At 57.3% G+C, this 18,464-nt stretch overlaps 2 protein-coding genes across 2 annotated transcripts in view; both read right to left on the bottom strand.

Moving 5' to 3' along the window:
* Nucleotides 1–1,154: 1,154 nt before the first annotated feature.
* Nucleotides 1,155–3,319, bottom strand: MAFA (MAF bZIP transcription factor A). Its single transcript, XM_068672786.1, has one exon. The coding sequence runs from the start codon at nt 3,317–3,319 to the stop codon at nt 2,456–2,458; it is 864 nt and encodes a 287-aa protein (XP_068528887.1). The 3' UTR covers nt 1,155–2,455.
* Nucleotides 3,320–10,171: 6,852 nt separating this feature from the next.
* ZC3H3 (zinc finger CCCH-type containing 3) overlaps nt 10,172–18,464 on the bottom strand; it is a 114,101-nt gene continuing 105,808 nt past the window's right edge. The window contains 2 exon segments of the mRNA XM_068672788.1: nt 10,172–10,464; nt 10,552–10,635. Of these exon segments, the coding sequence (XP_068528889.1) occupies nt 10,433–10,464; nt 10,552–10,635 (116 nt within the window). The 3' untranslated portion in view covers nt 10,172–10,432.

Genomic DNA, 18,464 nt, shown 5'->3' on the forward strand with positions numbered 1-18,464 from the left:
AAGAGGCGGTGCAGAGAAATTGGCTGAACCCCACCGGGTAGCTGCGAGCCACCCCCAAAAAATAGCGAGGAGAGGAAGCGATGCCCTGATGGAAGCCGAGCAGGGCAGCAGGGCTGGCTGCAGAGGCAGGGGTGGGGATGAAAAAACTTCCCAGGCTCAAAATAAAAATAGGAAGAGGGGGTGGGCAACCCCACAGTCCTCCCCCCAGAGCTTTCAGCCCAGCCCTGGCGCATCAGGCACGGGACCGCGGATCCCTCCGTGTGTCCCAGCTCCCATCCCAAAAACTCAGTAAGACTGACCCAGAGCAGCTGAGCTGTTCCCCCAAGAAAAATCCTAAATAAAAAATAACACCTCTGGTCCCCAAAAGCCCGAAGAGGCCAGGGAAAACAGGACAGAGGGGCCCCAGGGGGGCTGCATCAGCGCCACTGGGCTTCTCCGCCCCGGGAAGCGGATTTACGGAGGGAGCCAGGAGGAACCTTGCCACAGCCCGGGGGCAAAAATAAGGGGAAAAAAATGCAAAATATACCTACAAAAAAGTTCAGAAGTACTTCAGAGCATGGGTTTTGTCGCAAACAGCCAGGGAAAAGCAGGGAGCAAGTGGCCACGGCCGTGCCCGGGCTCTCCAGCAGCGCGGCACGGAGCCGCCAGGAACGCGCATTCCCCGGCCAACCCCAAAACATTTGCAAAGAACGAAGAAGGGAAAGGGTTGGTTTCTTGTTGTTAGTTTTCCCCTCTCCTTTAATTACAAAACTCAGAAGGGAGCAGCCAAAAAGGGGGGAATTAAAAAAAAAAGCCATTTATTACCGTTTAAAATCAAGCCAGCGGCTCGCTGTCGGGCAGCCTGGGGTCCAACGGGATCCGCAGTCCCCGGGCTGGGGCGAAGGTGACTTTTCGGCGGCCACGGGGACGGAGGTCTCCGGGGAGCCCAGAACCCATCGGCCGGGGAAAAGGTGGGTTCCCGGCTGGAAAAGAGAGGCAGGAAAAGTGAAAAGCAAAAAGCAGAGCAGGGGGAACGTGGGGTTTGCCCTCCCCGAGCCCCCCACGCCCCAGGAGGGTTCGCATCGGTACCGGGCTAAATGGGAAAGAGGAAGGAAATCCCAAAACGAAACGCGAGGCTGCGGGGGTCCCCGCTTGAGAGAAAAGCCGACCCAGGCTCTAGTTGAATATAAGTTTTTATCTTGATGCAACATCGTTAAAACCGTCACAAATCGAAACAACAGGTCGTTAAAAACGCTTCGCACGATCAGTACCTAAAATGCACCAGGCTCCAAAGCTCGCTTTGTCCACAAAACCCTTGTGTTTTTTCTTTTTTTTTTTTTACCCCCCAAGATTATTATTTTTTGTGGTTTTTCTTTTTTAAATAAGCAACTTGTTTTTTTTAAAAAAAAAAAACATCCCGCTCCTCCGTGCAGGATCGACCCCGCTTTCGCTTCAAGCACAATTGCACGAATTCTTTTTTTTTTTTCCTCCTCCTCTTTTTTGCGCAAGAAATAATGTGCATTTTCCTTTCCTTCCTTCGACACCGAGGTTAAAATAATATTTCGTTTCCCGAGGGTTAATAAATAAATCTGGTGCATAGTGAGATAGCAGCCAACCGTTTGCAGTCCATATATTACTATATTGCCTTTCAGGTCACCCTAGAATTGTTACCTCTCCCCCCCCCCGCCCCCACTATTTTTATTTTTTTTAAGAGCATAGATAATTTTAAATCTCTATAAAACAACAGTATTATTTAACCCAATTGATTCCTGTATATAGTGCATTCGGCTTCTTCCCAACATCATTAAATTAACTCGGATATTATTTGCATGCTATTACATACAAACTTTAAGACTCGTGTTTTTTTTTTTTTAAAGGATTTTTGTCGTTTTTTTTTTTTTCCCCCGTAAATCACCAAGCAAAATATAGGCTCAGAAAAAAAAAAAAAAAAAGGCAGAAAACTAACTAATTTCTACATATGTACAGGGGTGAATAAGTTAAAGGAAGGGGAGAGGGGTTGAGGGGAGGGGGCTCAGGTTCGCCGGCCGGGAGGGCGGCGCGGGGTGCGGGCAGGGCGCAGCGCTGCCGGGGCCCCCCCGGGCAGATCCGTGGGGACACCCCGAAAATAATGATAATTTGGGGGGAGGTCTTGGAGGGGGGTGTTAAGCACGCAGGGCTGAAGGGGAAGGGGGGGGAAAGAAGCCACCGGGCTGGCGCTGGCGCTGCCGGGGGGGCGCGCCCTACACGTCCCGCATGCAGGCTGCTCCAGGTCCGCCGCCCCCCCAGCGGGTGTGGAGGGGGGGGACACTCCATTTCCAGCTCCCCCTCCCCGTATTTCCGAAAGAAAACTAGGATTTCGGTTCAAACCGAGCTGGGGGGGGATCGGGGGATGCTCCCCAAAACCCCCGAGCCACCCACCTTTTATCCCCCCCCCCTCCAATCCCAACCCCCCCCCCCCTCCCCAAAGGGGCCGGGCTCACATGAAGAAGTCGGCGGCGGCTTTGGGGGCGGCTGCCGGGGATGGCTCCCGGGGGAACCCCCGGGCCGCCAGCTTCTCGTACTTCTCTTTGTACAGATCCCTCTCCTTGGCCAAGCGGGCCACCTCCTGCTTGAGCTGCTCCACCTGCCCCTGGAGCTGGCACTTCTCGTTCTCCAGGATGTGCCGCTGCTGGACCCGCTTGTAGCGGCAGGACTGAGCGTAGCCTCGGTTCTTCAAGGTCCTCCTCTTCTGCTTGAGGCGGATCACCTCCTCCTTGCTGAAACCCCGCAGCTGCCGGTTGAGCTCCCGCACCGACATGCTCACCAGCTGGTCGTCGGAAAAACGCTCCTCCAGCCGCAGGTGGTGGTGGTGGTGGTGGTGATGGTGGTGGTGGTGGGAGCCCGGCGCCAGCTCCTCGCCGCCGAAAGCTGGGGGGCGGAAAGCCTCGTAGCCCTGCGGCGGGTGGTGGTGGTGCTGGTGGTGGTGGGGGGCGCCGATCAGCGCCTCCACCGCGTCCTCGGGGGTCAGGTTGAGAGCTTCGGGGTTGAGGTGGTGCTGGTAGCCCGACATCCAGTAGAGCTCCTCCAGCTGGGGTTTGGAGCCCAAAGAGGCGGCGGGGGGACCGGCTGCGGGTTGGCCCCCGGGGCTAGGGGCGCAGAAGCTGGGCGAGGAAGGCACGGAGGAGCAAGGGGTGCTGAGAGGGGTGGAGGACAGAGAGCCGGCGGGCAGGCGGTGGCACAGCCTCTCGGCCTCCGCCGGCTCCTTCTTCACCTCGAACTTCATCAGGTCGAAGTCGTTGACGTACTCGATGGCGAGGGGGCTGGTGGGCAGCTCGCCGCTCATGGCCAGCTCCGAGGCCATCTCAGTCCATGGAGGGAGGCCGAAGGGTGCTGTCCTCCTCCTCCTCCTCTTTTTCTTTTTTTTCTTCTTCTTCCTCCTCCTCCTCCTCCTCCGTGGCACCACCGCTCGGCGCGGGGCTCGGCGGCCTCCCTCCGACGGGGGAGGCCGACGGGAGGGATCGGGAAGCCTCCGGCGAGGATGAGGAGGCTCCGGAGAAGGGACGGAGAGAGAAGGGAGACCCCGGCGAGGCTGAGATCCGACGGTGGAGGCTCCGAAGTGGAGGCAGAGAGAAAGGAGCCCCCGGCGAGGCTGGGCTCCGCCGGCAGCCTCCGAGCTGAGGCCGGGCGGGCAGCCCCTCCGAGATGAGGCCGGCCTCGGGGGGGACTCCTCGGGGCTCCCCCGCTGCTTTCAACCGGGCTCCGGCAGCCTCCTCCGAGGCTTTTCGTCCTCCGCCGGCTGCCTCCGAGGTCGCCGCTCCGGGAACCTCCGGCGAGGCTGGGTTGCTGCTGCCTTCAGCCGGCCTCCGGGAGCCTCTTCCGACGGCTCCCCTCTCTTCTTCCTCCTCCTCCTCTTCTTCCTCCTCTGGAGCTTGGCCTCCGGGGGGGGTCCCCTGATAACGGGAGCCCCGGCGGTGCGGGACCGGCCGCTCTCCAGCCTCCGGCCGGAGCCCAATAGCGAGGAGCAGGCAGGGTCCTGCCCTCCCCCTTTCTGCAGCCCCTGGCACCTGCCCCGGCCCCACCCCCGGGGCTGCTGCGAGCCTTCCTCTGCCCCTTTTCCTCCTCCTCTTCCTCCTCCTTTTTTCCCCCCACCCTCCCCCAGACCCCCGGAGGCGAAGCTCCCGGGGCCGCCCCCCCGGTGCTCGGCGCTGCCACTGCCGGGCGCGGAATGGAGCCGCCGCCTTATATACGGGGAGAGGGGCTTGGGAACGCCCCCCCGGGGCGTGGCCTGAGCCCTCTCAGCCAATCAGCGAGGAGGATGCGCGGGCTCATTAGCATATCCCCATGGCAACGCCCCCGGGCCGGCTGTCAATCAGCGCGGCGCTGGAAATTGGGGACCCCCCCCCTTTGGGGACACTTTTGGGGTCACCCCCCCCCCCCCGGTCCCATCACGGGGCTGCAGCCCCGCAGCTCGGTGAGAGCAGCGATGAGCAGATTTCTACTGAAATAAACCGCTCCCTCCTCCAAAAAGGACAGGAAAACCCCAAAATTGGGGTTATTCACCCCAAATCACGCGCCCGCCTCCGGGACACCTCTCACTATAGGGCCACCACCTCCCACCCCATCCCATCCCATCCCAGTGGGTACCAGGCCCCAAAGCTGGGCGCAGCCCCTTCCCCACCCCACTTTTCCCAGCTCTGTGAGCACCCAGCACCCTTCCCAAACCTCCCCGATCCCTTTTTTTGCTTTTTTCACCTTTTTTTTTTAATCCGTTCCTATAAACTCTTGGTGCCCGGGGACCACCGGCACCTGCTGGAGGCGCCCCCGGTACCTTTGGGTGCCCCCAGTGGGTGCTGGACCCATTTTTGGGGTCGCCTCATGGGTGGGAATTTCGCACGTGGCAGCTCGAGGCCATCAAATTGGGGGGAAAACGGTAAAATCCAGGTGAAACGCAGCAAAACGCAGCTCCGAGGCGGGAAGGCACGTTTGGGGAGGGCGATACGGGGAAGGGACAGAGTGATTTATGGGATCCCCCCCATCGGGGTGTTGGGTGTTAGGGTACCGGGGTGTTGGGGTGTTGGGGTACTGGGGTATTGGGGTGTTGGGATGTTAGGGTATTGGGGTATTGGGGTGTTGGGGTACTGAGGTGTTGGGGTGTTGGGGTGTTAGGGTGCTGGGGTATTGGGGTGCTGGGGTGTCAGGGTACTGGGGTGTTGGGGTGCTGGGGTATTGGGGTGTCAGGGTACTGGGGTGTTGGGGTGTTAGGATGTCAGGGTACTGGGGTGTCAGGGTGTTGGGGTACTGAGGTGTTGGGGTATTGGGGTGTCAGGGTACTGGGGTGTCAGGGTTCTGGGGTGCTGGGGTGTTGGGGTGTCAGGGTGTTGGGGTATTGGGGTACCGGGGTGTCAGGGTGTTGGGGTGCTGGGGTGTTGGGGTACTGGGGTACTGGGGTGTTGGGGTGCTGGGGTGTCGAGGTGTTGGGGTACTGGGGTGCTGGGGTATCAAGGTGTTGGGGTGTCAGGGTGTTGGGGTATTGGGGTGTTGAGGTATTGGGGTGTCGGGTACTGGGGTGTCAGAGTACTGGGGTACCCAGGTGTTGGGGTATTAGGGTGCTGGGGTGTCGAGGTATTGGGGTGCTGGGGTGTTGGGGTATTGGGGTGCTGGAGTGTTGGGGTGTTGGGGTGTCGATGTATTGGGGTGTTGGGGAGTCAAGGTGTTGAGGTGTTGAGGTATTGGGGTGTCGGGGTATTGGGGTGCTGGGGTGTCGGGGTAGTGGGGTGTTGGGGTTTTGGGGTGTCAGGGTATTAGGGTATTGGGGTGTCGGGGTATTGGGGTGCTGGGGTGTCGGGGTACCGGGGTGTTAGGGTATTGGGGTACTGGCGTGTTGGGGTGCTGGGGTGTCGAGGTGTTGGGGTGCTGGAGCGTTGGGGTGTCGATGTATTGGGGTTCTGGGGTGTCGAGGTGTCAAGGTATTGGGGTGCTGGGGTTTTGGGGTGTTGGGGTGCCGGGGTATCGGGGTGCCGGGGTGCTGAGCACCCTACAGGCCGTGGTCCTGGGCTGGATGCGGCCCCGAGGCTCCGAGCCCTGCCACCTCGTGGCTGCCGAGGCTGCAGCACGAAGGGGACGAGGCCGCTTGGGGAAGGACGGGGGGGCTGCAGGGTTTGGGGTCAGGGTGGGAACGGGTGCTGCGGGGCAAGGGACGGGGGTCTCCGGGGCTCCCCACAACCAGGGGACTGGGGGAAACTGAGGCACGGGGCCGCCAGCTCCCAACCAGCCCAGCCTGACCCCAAAGCTCCGTCCCATGGGGTCCCCTCCATCCTTGTGCCCCCAGCACCCCAATATCCACTCGGTCCCTTTGGGATAGGGCCCTGCCCGGTTAGAAGCAAGGACTGTTTTGGGCTGTATTCATGCAAAAAGGGTTTTTTCTTTTTTTCTTTTTTTTTTCCTTTTTTTTTCTTTTTTTTTTCTCTTTTTTTTTTCTTCTTTTTTTTCTTTTTTTTTTTTCCTTTTTTTTTTTTTTCTAGGGTAAGGGAGAGGGAAGAAGGAGGAAAAACCCTTTATCCTGAAACAGCAGGGATAAATAAAATTGGAGGGGGGCTGGGTGCTTTTCGTCCCCTTCCCCGTCCTCTTTCTGCCAAAATAAAACAGAGGTGGGGGGGGGGAGGCTTTGTCCCAACCCCAGGAGGGGGACACGGTTACGGGCAGAAGTGAGGCTGGAGAGGGAAAATCTGGGGGAAAACCCAAAGAAAACCGAGCCAGGGAGTAAAAAAAAAATTAAAAAAAAAAATATTTATTTATTTTTGTGGGGGGATTTTAACCACTTTTTCTCCATTTTGTAGCAAAAAAAATAAAAAATAAAAATAAAGAAATAAAAATGCTGCTCCTCCAGCTTGGAAAATGCAGAGAATGAAACCACGCACGTGCCCCTCTACCTTAAACTCCTAAAAAGGGGAAAAACACCCCAAAAAAAAAAAAAAAAAAGCAGATTTTGCAGCCCAGTTGTGACCCCAAAGGCGGCGCCTGTAGGATGCGGGGACCCCGTGGGTGCCACCACCCCACTGCCGTGCCACCACGGCCCCGGGGCACCCTTGGGACACCCTCGGGGCACCCAAAATTTTGGGCTCCCTTCCCGCAGGGGCCACCACGTTAGCAGCAGCCGCCCACGGTGGCCAAGAGCCACGGAGGGATTAGGGCCGGGCCGGGCTCCAAGCGGGGCCGTCGTCGCTTGCCCTCTTTGGGGGGTATTTTTAGCGGGGCGGCCGGGTACAGTGGGGCGGCCGAGGGCCCCGTGGCATGTCCCCGTCCCCCGTCCCTCCCCGCCACGCCGAGCAGCTCGGTCATCTAAGTTTACTCGCGGGCGGTCGAGTGACATAACCAGGTTGGAGGCTATGGGATGGCGGTGGGGTGGCGTCACCCCGTGCTTTTAGAGCGGGCAGCTCGGGCGATCCTTTAACCCTCGGAGCGGGGCCGGGTGCCTCGATCCCATACGGGTGCTGCCTCGGTTTCCCTGGGTGTGAAACCAGAAGGTGGGGGTGCTGGCTGGTGGCCCTGGGTGGCCATCGTGGGGACAACGAGGTGGCCGTCCCCATTGGGGTAACGGGGGGTGCCCCACCGTAGGGCTGGTGGCACTGTCTCGGTGCTCGTCCCCTCGCTTGGCTCCAGCCCCTAGGGAGGATTAAAAATGATCCCCGAGTGTTAACTTTGTCCTGGGGGGGGATAAAATTGCCCAGAGTTGTGCCCCCCACCTTTGGGATGGGACTAAGGGGACGGCCACCCCGCTAAGCGAGCCCGAGGGCGCTGCTCCCCCGGCACCTGCTTCCCCGGCAGGGGACCAAGAGCTGTGCCAGCAGCCCTGGCCCACACGGGAGGGATTTCCAGGAAATGTTTACGGTGTGCCCTGCAAAAACACAGCCCCGTGCGTGCGTGTGTGTGTCCCCCCCGGGGCCCCCTCCGCTGCCAAGGAGCTGCTGTCCCTTGGGATTTGTCCCTTATGGGGCTTGCGCGGTGCCTTTGGCCACCCCGTGCCCATCGCCGAGCCATCGGGGCTGCTTTGAGGGGGCAAAAAACCCACCAGGGCTCCGTGACACCCCTCCAGGGGCTGCGTTTATCCCTTTTTGGAAATCAATCACCCCGCAGCAGCTGGCAATAAATTAAAATATTCCCCGGGAAGGCGCCGGTGGGCGGCAGAGCCGGGGATTTCGGAGCCTTAATTATTTTGGTGCGAGCTTTAATCCTCGTTAGCCTGCTCGGTAACGGGGGCTGCAGCCTCGTGCCCCTGGGCTGGGGATGGTACCGGAGCTGCCAAAGCTCCTCGGCCACCGTCACCCCTCACCGGCCACCCCCAGGGACTTCGCCGTCTCCTCCCGGGTGATTTGGGGTGAATTTAGGTTTTTGACTCGATGCCGGAAAGCATCACCGGGCACCACATGTAAAAAATGGCTTTTTTTTTTTAGAAAACGGGAAAAATTAAAACACCTTTCCCTGGCCAACCCCTCCTGGAGGTTTTTTCAGCCAATTTAAAAACCAAACGCTGGAAGATTTGGGTTTTAGGGGAGCAGCCCCTCTGCCAGGAGGGGGATTTGTGCCCGTTTCCCCCCCTCACCACCACCATAAGACTCCACTGAAAGACGAGCGCTGTTTTCGAGGCAGGAACTCCTTTATTTAAATATCAAAACGCACAGGTTAATAAAAGACATGGAGGTAACGAGGTGGGGGGGGGGGGGGGATGACATCTTTATTAAAAACAGCTCGGGGCGAGGAGAGCTCCGTACACACACCGTGCGCTGCCCGCCGCACCGAGGAGGGGGGACACCGGGGGGGGATGCTGGGGACACGGCCACCCCCAGCTCTCCTCCACGTGGCATTAAACCCCCTGGCTGCCCATAACGAGGAACCCAGGGAGGTGACAGGCATTAATTAATTAATAGGGCCCTCGGTGGCCTGCCATGCCCCGAGCCGTGCGCCAGGCACTTGGGGCGAAACATGACCGGGATTTGGGGAGGGGGGGGGGGCTCTGCGTGCCATAAATCCCGCGACCCCAAAAAGGAACCAGGCAGGGTGTGGACGGGGTAACAACAACCCCATGTCTGTGGGGTGCACTCACCCAGCTCGTTCGGGGATGTGAACCCCCCCTTTGGGATCGTGGAGGGGGTGAAAACGCAGCCGTCAGCCTCGCCGGAGCCGCGGTTGCAGCTGAGCCCGCTGCGGCGCGGTGGCTTCGTCGCCCACCCCACGGCCGAGCCCAGCTGGGTGCCAGCTCCCCGGGGACACCGAGCACCCCCTGAGCTCACCCCCCCGTGCCTGCTGGAGCTGGCTCCGGGTTGGAAACGCCGAGGAGGGGCTCAGGGGTGTAAGGAAAGCGGCTGAGCTCTGCCAGCAGCAGGGTGAAGGGCGCTGCGCACGTGGGGAGCGAGCAAAAAGGGGGTTGGTGCACAAATATTTTGGCACGGGCAGGCAGAGCCAGGAAAATGTCTCCACGGGGCACGCAGCCCTGCTTTGTGCAGCCCTGCCTCTTCCCCCAAAGGGTTCCTAGGTCGAGTTTGCCCCCGGGGGCTGCAGTTTAGGGACAGTGGGTGGGCAAATCCTGCCTCCCCGTCCTCAAAATCGCACCCGAGAGGCCGAAAGCAAAGTGAATTTGGGGTTGAAATTGAACCCGCGAATGCAAAAAAAAAGCTCCACAGCACTGGCTGGCCAGCAGGCGGCCGGGAGGAGCTGAGATTTGCACAGCTCATCACACCCACGCCGTGAGATATTCGATCCACACCGCAGCAGGGACAACGGCTCGACATTTAGGATGCGCCCACGACGCGCAGAGCAGCTGCGGTCCCGGGGTTATTTCCTACCAGCCTGGAGGTTTGCTTTGCTCCCATCCGGATTCCCAAAGACCCCAAAAGAGCTGGTTGGGGTCTTCCAAAAGAGCAAAAACCCCGCTGGGACGGGCGTGCTGCGAAGGAATTGGCCCACGGTGATGCCTGGCACGTGGCTCCGCTCCAAACACTCCTAAAGAGAAGGGACGGAGCAGGATGGATGCAGGTGGGCTGTGATTTTGGGAAAGCCGAGCCAGGCGGGGGCTTTACGCCCTGCTACATCTCACCACGATGACTTGAGACCATCAGGCTCTTTGTCCCAAACCTGGAGGCGGGCACGTGGCCGTGGACGACCGCAGGGCGCTCGGGTCCCGCATCCGAGCAGCGCCCGCGTGCCCTTCAGCCTTAAATAAACCACCTTAAAAGAGAATTTATTGGGAAAATAAAATAATAAAAAACCAAACAGCTTCAACAAAAACACCTCCCTGAGCCACGTGGACTGGGCGCCGCTCCCTCCGCGCCGCTGCCGGGCTCCCTGGCCAAACCACATCCCAAAACTCAACGCAAAAAAGGGGGTGCCACGTCCCGGCACGGGGTCCTGAGGTAGGTGCCAGGCGATGAAGCCTGGTTTTGGCTTTTCCTGAGCTGGTCGGCTGCCGCGGGGACAACGCTCACAGCCGGGGCTTGATCTGCAGTTTTTTGCCTGAAAGGAGGAAAGAAAAAAAAAAGGTGGAAGGTGTCCCACGGCGCCCTGGCTTCGTGCTCCACCTCCGGAGGGGGATAAGCTCACCTCTGCCACCACCTTCCTCCTGAGAGGCATTTTCGGGGTCCCGCGAGGCCGCCCACGACAAGGTCCTTTTCCACTTGGTGCCAGCTGTGTGAAAAAAAAAAAGGGAGAAATTGGGAGAATGTCATCCACCTCTCCTCCCTCAAAGGTGGCCGTGCCCCCGAAACTGAGAGCGCAGCCGAAATTGGCTCCGGCGAGGATTTTCTGCTCCACCACGGCCCTGCCAGCGCAACCTCGAGGACACGAGTGTCCCCCCGTGGTGCTCAGCCTGGTTGTGCTCCCCAAAAATGTCCCCAGCCTCCTGGTGGGGATTTGTCCCCTCTCCTGGGGCCGTGTTTCCCCGCCAGATGTTTTGTGGTGGCTGGGATGGAGCTTGCAGCTTCCCCAAATCCCTCCGAGCATCCTCAGCCCCCAGCAAGGGATGATGTGCACAGGTCCCTTCCCCACCACAATACTGAATCGGTTGCAAAATCCTATAGTTATGGGGAAAAAAAAAGGTTATTGCAGCATAAGGTGGGTGTCACAACCAGCCCAGGCACCCAGAGCACGCATCCGAGCCGCCCATCACCAAATCCGAGGCAGCAGAGGGCAAAATGAGAACCAAAACCCACCCAGGGGGGCTGGGGGGGTGCAGAGCCGATGGGTTTTTGCCACCTGGCGGTGACGAGGCCGTGGCAAATCCCAATTCTGGTGCCTCGAGGCCAGGAGGGTTTGGGGATTCGCTTGGGAACGGCGCTGCTGCTGCCATCTAGCCGAGGGTGGCCGGGCCCCGTCCCGAGGACGCTGAGATTTTTTTTTGGGGGGGGTGAAAGCTCAACCACCCCAAGCATCCCCCCTCCAGGTGCTCTGGGCGAGGATTTTTTGCTGTTTCGGAGTGGGGAGGAGGTGGAGAAGGCGAAGCTTCCTCCCCCGGGGGGGATTTACGCCCGCTTTGGTTTTCACAGGGACTTTCCGCTCTCGGCTTCCAGCTGCTGCCCTGCTCCCAGAGGGAGTCCCCCGGGGGCTGGGTCCCCCCGGCGCCGTTTCCCATCCAGCCCTTGGAAAAAGCAGGGGAAAAAAACGCTTTTTTGGGTGCCCGCCAGATGCAAGGAACAGCTGGAAGCAAAGGAGCAACAAGGGATGGAAGAGGAGGAAAGCAAACCCTGCCTCCCTATAAAAGGTGCCTGCTGCCCCTATAAAAGGGTCCCAGATGCCCCTACAGAGCCCAAACTTCACCAAATTCTCCACCCGGAGAAGTCCCTTCTCATTTGGGATTTTAGGAGGAGGAGAGCAGAGAGGAGGAGACGGAGAGGACCCAGCCCAAACCTCATCCCAAGCGTTTTGGTCATAAAACTGGAGAATAAGCAGCACACAACGGGCTCTGTTTTGACCCCTGTTAATCTCTTCGGCCATCCAAAGCATCCCCGTTGCAGAAATCCTACAAAAGGGGTGTCCCCAAGCCAAATCGAGCACCGGGAAGCCCACGAGCACCACGTCCCCTCGGCGGGGAAGCGTCGGGTCGCGTCGGCCGAGCTCTTCTTCCCTTCGAAACTTGGGTAACCAAACTTGCCGGGCGCCGTGGCAGTGATACATGGCTCCGGAGCTAATTTATGTAAAATAAAGAGGGCTCATTTAGCACCTTTCCACCCTTAATATAACACCCATACATCAGAGGGCTGCAGAGCAGCCGCGACGGCCGCGGCCATCAGTCACCCTAATGCGGTTCGAGGAGCGGCGGCGCGAGCCACCCGCACCCCGCCGAGCCTCTCAGGGCTCTCCCGATTTTCCAGGTGACCCCAGAAACCCTAAAATTGGGGATATGGGCACTATAATCCCATGGGAAATGGTAGCAGAGGAGTGGGGTCGCTGCCCAACCAGCCTGATAGGGGAGCATCAGCATCTCCGCATCGCTGCCCCGCGAGGATTGCAGCCCCAGTGCGAGGGGAACCCTACAAACGGCTCAATTCCCCCGAAGAAACGTCCTTAGCTCATTTTCCTACAAGCGGCACGAGAGCCCACGCTCTGCAATTCAAAGCAAATATTGTTACGGAAGGAGAAATCGAGATTTCTTTGGGGGAAGAGGGAAAAAAAGAAAAAGAAAAGAAACAAACACGAAGCTGATTTCTGCATCGACCACAATTAACTCCCCATCTCCTGTACCAGGTTGCACAGAGCCCAGCTCTGATTTTCCTAAAATCCCACAATTATAGAATTCTGTTCTATCCTATTCATGGCGCTGAGGTCTGGTTTTTAAAGTCTTCCTCCAAAAAATCACCACGAGGGTGGCAAGACGCGGCGGCGGTGACGGAATAAAAAAACAGGGTGGGTTGTAAAAAGGGCAGCCAGGTGAATCGGGGCCGGTTTCTCACCTCCGATTTCAGGTAGAGGAGATGCTGCCCGTGGAAAGGGGCCGGGGGGGAACTCGCCATGCTGTTAGCCCCACAAACCCAACTCCATTTTCTGCCTCTGCGCACGGCGGATCCTGCAAATGGCGCGATCAATCTCGGGGCGCATCTCGCGCGCCTTCCGCTCCTTCCCTCCCTTCCCTCCCTCCCTCCCTTCCACCCCCCCCCTGCGTTTCGGGAGCGACACAATCCATCTTCCAGGAACCCAGGTATATCATTTCTAGTTAGCGAAAGCCGGGCTAAGAAGCCCCTTTTTCATTACGATGATTGAAGCGCTCCCGAGGAGAGGCGCGGGGCTGGAGCACGAGCCCTCCGCGCGGAGCCGAGGCGCTTTTGCTGAGCTTGTCAGCCTCGCCGGAGAATTAGGACTTCCAGCGCTCTTACTTCTGATGAAAATCAACATTTATTTTGCCTAAGCCGAAGAAGGTGTCAGGCAGACGGAGAAACTTGCCACTCTTCGCCGGGAGAAGGGAGTGAAAGGAGGAAATCTAATAGAAATATATTATCAAGTCCGAGGAGTGGACACGGCAGTAAATCACGCTTCAGGTGGCACCATTAGATTTTTCAATAAAACCCGGCCTTCCCCCAGACGCATCCTCGCCGAGCGGCTCCAGCTGCACCCACCAAGTGAAACAAAATCCGCTTCAGCCAGATGCCGAGGGAAGGGGGAGAATGGGACGGGGGAGTTTTAGGGGATTTGAAGGGACGCTGCCAGCAGGGAATCCCCCAGGACGGGGGACAAAAGGAGGTGGCTTTTGTCCATCCCCAAATCCTCTCCCTGCTCGATGTTGAGTGCTGAAAAATGCTTTTTTTTTCCCCCGATTTGTGAGGCTGGGAGGCAGCTGGGGTAAAGGATGGTGCCAGGAGGTGTCCAGCATCCACGGGGACCGTGCAGCCGCTGGAAGGTGCCCAAATCCCGAAGCGATGGGATGCGGGGAAGATGGAGAGCGTGGCAAAAGCTCGCTAACGATTTTCCAAATTCCTCCATCAAAACCTCGCCAGAAAGCTGGCTGGTGTAGGGATGCCTCCCCTCCAAATGCAGGCTAACGAGAGGGCTGCAATTAGCAGGAGAGCCGCGCTTCGTCAGCCTCCCAGATACTCAGACGGGAGCAGCGGGGAGCAAAGGGGATGCTTGGGGCGCCGCGGCGCATCCCGGCACCTCCCTACCCACACAAAGCCCAGGTGGAGAAATTCCTGCCTTTCTCCCCCAAATCCCACGTGTATTTTTTTCACCCTTCCAGGATAAATACCCTTTTTCTGCTTTTTCTTTTTTTTTTTGAGGGGAGCCCAGAGGCTGAAGCTGCCTCTGGAGCAGTTTTTTTCCTGCCGCTGAGTCAGCTCCGGAGGAACTTGGGCTGAGGGAGGCCTTTTTTTTTTTTTTTTTTCCTTTTTTTGCAAAGCCCAAGGACAAAAGCAGGGATAGAAAGGCCGGCAGCAAAGGGCTAAGCCCCAGAATTTCCAAGAAACGGGTTTTTGGATGGAAAAAAGCAGCTTGCTGGGGGGTTTTGATGGTTTCCCAAGGGGTGTCTGCATCACTCCCCAACTTTCTCCACTCCTCCTCACGTTTTTAATTTAGCTAGAAGGTGCCTGGGCAGGTTGGGCCCTCTCCTGCCACCTAATATCAAGTTTTTATCCTCAAAGACAACACCAGGGCTGCCTCCCAACCCCTACAAAATCCAGAGAGTGATTTTCCGTGCCTCTGCATGCAGCGAAAGTGTGCAGGAGGGAAGAAATTATTGCGTCGGGCAGGAGCACTTCACGCAGAGAGGTGCACCTGAAAAACCAGCAGCATTTCGGTGCGGAGAGCAGGCTGAGACCCCAAATCCTCCATCCCCAAAGGGGACCCAAGCATTGAAACGTAAAGTTTGTGAACCAGACACGAGCTACAGCAGTGCTGGAGGAGTTTTGGTAGGTCATGGGCACCAAAATGATGAGGAATCATCTGGTGGTTTGGGTACGGTCGGGTATGGTGAACATCTGCCCCAGCCAAGCTGAAGGAGATGGGATTTCATCATCTCATCATCACCAAGGGTTCTTCCATCTCCAGCTTTCGGGTCATTAAATAATTCAGGGGGGGCATGACAGGGGTTCCAAGTGGCAGCCTGAACGAGAAGGGTCTTCAGAAATCCTAAGCAAAGTCTGAAAGCCCTGGTCTCCAGACCCTCCATCCCAGGAGGATGAGACCCTAAAAAAATGGGTAGAAAATTAATATGGAAAGAGCAGATTTCAGGAAAACAAGAGAGACTTGGCAGGTCTGAACCTCGCCTGCCGATCAATCGATAAGGAAAGAGGATTGGAAACGTGCAGGCAGCGAGGTGCGGGCAGGGAGTGAATCAGAAAGGGTTTTTTTTTTTTTCAAGTGTGGGATGAGAAAGGGCGATTCTGATTCAGACGGAGAGCCCAATTAGAAAAAAGCCACGGCGCTCATCAGCTTTACTGGAAGTTTCGAATAAATTGGCCGCTTTGCAAGAAGGGAATTAAATAAACATCAGTGGAGTTTCTTAACTCTCGGACCTTCCATCTCAGCTGTCCAGGCTGGGAGCATCCAGAACCAGGAGACGGACTCCTGAAACCAGCACCCGGATAAAACAGGATGGAGGAGAACAACCCAAGGCTCTCCTGATGTGGGGACCACCCTCAAACAGCCCCCAAACCCTCAGTGGTTTTGGGTCCCCAAACCCAGCACCTGCTGGTTCGGGAGGAGGAGATGGGATTGCTAAGGACCCGAGGAGAGCCGGCACGTTACCGGGAAAGCTCGCTACCTGCAGCTCCATCCATTTGGCATGAGGCAAGCAATTAGGTTAGAGGTTTGTTAATTGAGTTATGAAAGAATTTGGAGGCTCTCTAATTAAACTGCCTGCCCAACGGGGCGTGCAGCAGCCCGGGGCTGGTGAGGAGCAGGAGAGCCGGGTGCGCACAGCAGCATCGCGCCGCTCACCGTCACAGGGGAGATCTGCTAAGTGCCAGGAGAAGATCCAGGAAGGTCCCACGAAGGTCTGAGCTGTAGGAGAGCCATGAGAGGCAGTAGGAAGGAAGGAAGATGGGTTCTCCTCCTCGTGCTCAGCTCACCATCCAGACCCTCTTAAGTTATCCTACTGGAGCAGAAGACCCCAAAGAAAGGAGGTGAGCCATTCCGTGGGGCCAAAACCTCTCCTCGGCTCTCCATCGGTCTCCTCACCTCTCCCAAATTGGTGGAGGACCCGGCCAGGTGTGTGCTTTGGTGGCCATGAGGTGTCCTGAGTCAACTCACTGTCCTCTATCCCATGTCCCCTATTAGATGATCCACTGCTTTGAGTTTCTCGTTGAGTTTCTCGCCCCTAAGCAGGGGTAGAGCAAAGATTTGGGGAGTTATTGCCCAAAGATTTGGGGAGTTGTGAGCAGGAGAGGCAGAGCCCGTTTTGGAAGTGATCCCACCCAAAGAAGAGACCACGGAGGTGGCCCCAACCAAAGAAGAAGCCACAGAAGCAGACCAGATGTATGGCCACTGCCTCATCACTTCCCCATGGCCAAGGTCCTTCCAAAAAGGGGCAAAGACCCCCACCAGGAGAGCCAAGACCTCTGCGCCGCCACCAGCCAGGACTCAGATCCCCAGAAAAATCCTGGAGGTAACTGGGATGGAAGAGAGAAAATTGGTTTTTGTTTTTTTGGTCATTTTTTTTGGCCAAAGAACTGGTTATTTATTTATTTATTTTGGCCGAAGAAGCGCAGGTTAACGGGAAATTGCGTTCTTCAACTACCTGCCCTCAAATAATTGCTGCCTTCGGTAGCTGCAGGTGGAGCCAGAGCCTGGGTGGAAGTTCCCACGGAATAACGGATCGATACAAGCAAGGGCATAAAAATTGTTTCCCTGGGTAAACAAAAAGCTTCAGCTTTATCATGAAGAAGTCCAAGTTCAGCGCTAAGGCGTGCAATAAATGTTTCGTTAGCGGTGCTTTTCGGGGTTTTGCTGGCGCTGTAAAAACCTCTTTGATATCTACCTGGAGCCCTCAGGGTCCCCAGTACAGAAAGACGGGGACGTACTGGAGCGAGTGGAGGCCACCAAGAGGGTTGGACCATGAGGAGATGTTTGGGACAACGCTAAAAAGACAGTTCCTGGTATTTTATCCACGATAATGGATAACCAGACCCTACAAGGGGATCAAACGACTTGGTCCTGCTGGGATCAACGCTGGCAGGACGCTGGCTCCCTGGGACACCGCTCTCGCACTCGACCCTTCCATCACCAGCCCCAAAGATGCTTTCTGTAGGGTTTCAGGGCATTTTTTGCCACGTCAACCCAAAGGGCTGGCTCTCATCTGCCGCCAAAAACGCAGAGATTTGGGGCAAACAGCAGGAGCAGCGTTGAAGGCGATGCTGCAGGTGGTGGAGACCCTCCACAAGGCATCCCACCACCAGGATTTGCATGGGGGAACCAGCCCCAAATGTGGGCTGGGAGCAGGAGATGTTCACACCGGGGTCCAGCCCCATGGGGTCGCAGCAGGGCGAAACGGGATCGGGATCAGCCCCGGCGGCAGCGAGCACGGCACGGGTTCGGGCAGGGAGGGCGGCGGCGAGGATTTGTGTTCTCCGAGTGATTCCTCCAGAAGTGAAAGCTGTAAACAAAACTGGAAGCGCCGCACCTCGATGAATTCCTCCGAAGCCAAAGCGTTTTTGAGCGTGCTCAGCGGAGCCGTTAAAAAAGACTGTAGCGAGCATCTTCCATTAACGTTACGACCGTGAAATATGACAATAAAATGATAGCCGTATGGTCGCAAATTTGCAGCCCGCCGAGTTGCTAGGGGTTTATCGTCACTCAAACGTGCAGAGAGCTGTAAAATGTTTACAGAAAGGGTCGTTTGCAGCTATAAAATCCTCTTTTCTCTCCTAAACAAGGCTGAGTGGAGCCATTTACAAACCCCTGAATGTTCATCGGGGGAGAGGGGAACATCTGTTCTCTCCAGGAGTTTTCCGTGATCTTCTCGAACAAATTAACTAAAATGGGTGCTTTCTAATTAAATTAGCACTCGATTGGAATGGTTTGCATTGGTGCGCTCGCTGACAATTAGCGCGGGGAGGCCGGTTAGGCTCCGGCGCAGGCTATTTAACTGGGAGGTGAAATATGGAGGAGCCCATTACCTGCACGATGCTCGCGCTCCCTCCTGCCTCTGCCCCGAGAAGGAAACGTGACGGAGGATGGGGAGGCACCGAGAGATGTCCGGGAGCTCGTCCCAGGCACCGGGGTCTCCATTTGGGGACTCACGGTGGGTCTGTCCCCACGTGAGGACAGCATCGAGCTCAGCACCTCCTCTCTCCTTTCCAATCCCCTTTTTATCCATCCCAAGGCTGCGGATGTGCACCGAGACCCCGTTAAGACCACGGTGAGCCTAAAAAGCTGGACCCTAAAAGTCATCCCCAAACACCTGCCCCACCGGCACCTTCCCTCCTGCACGTGCAGCTGGTGCTTTTCTCCCTTCCTCCCCTATTTTCCAGTATTCAAAGGGCATTTTCTGAAATTGTGAGCGTTTAACCAAGCCATTCAGATCACTCCGTAAT

This window comes from Anas acuta, chromosome 2 (genome assembly GCF_963932015.1).
Source record: "Anas acuta chromosome 2, bAnaAcu1.1, whole genome shotgun sequence".
Lineage (NCBI taxonomy): Eukaryota > Metazoa > Chordata > Aves > Anseriformes > Anatidae > Anas > Anas acuta.

What these genes read in the sequence shown, in the direction of transcription:
- MAFA (XM_068672786.1), bottom strand. Translation starts at nt 3,319, where the DNA reads ATGGCCTCGGAGCTGGCCATGAGCGGCGAGCTGCCCACCAGCCCCCTC.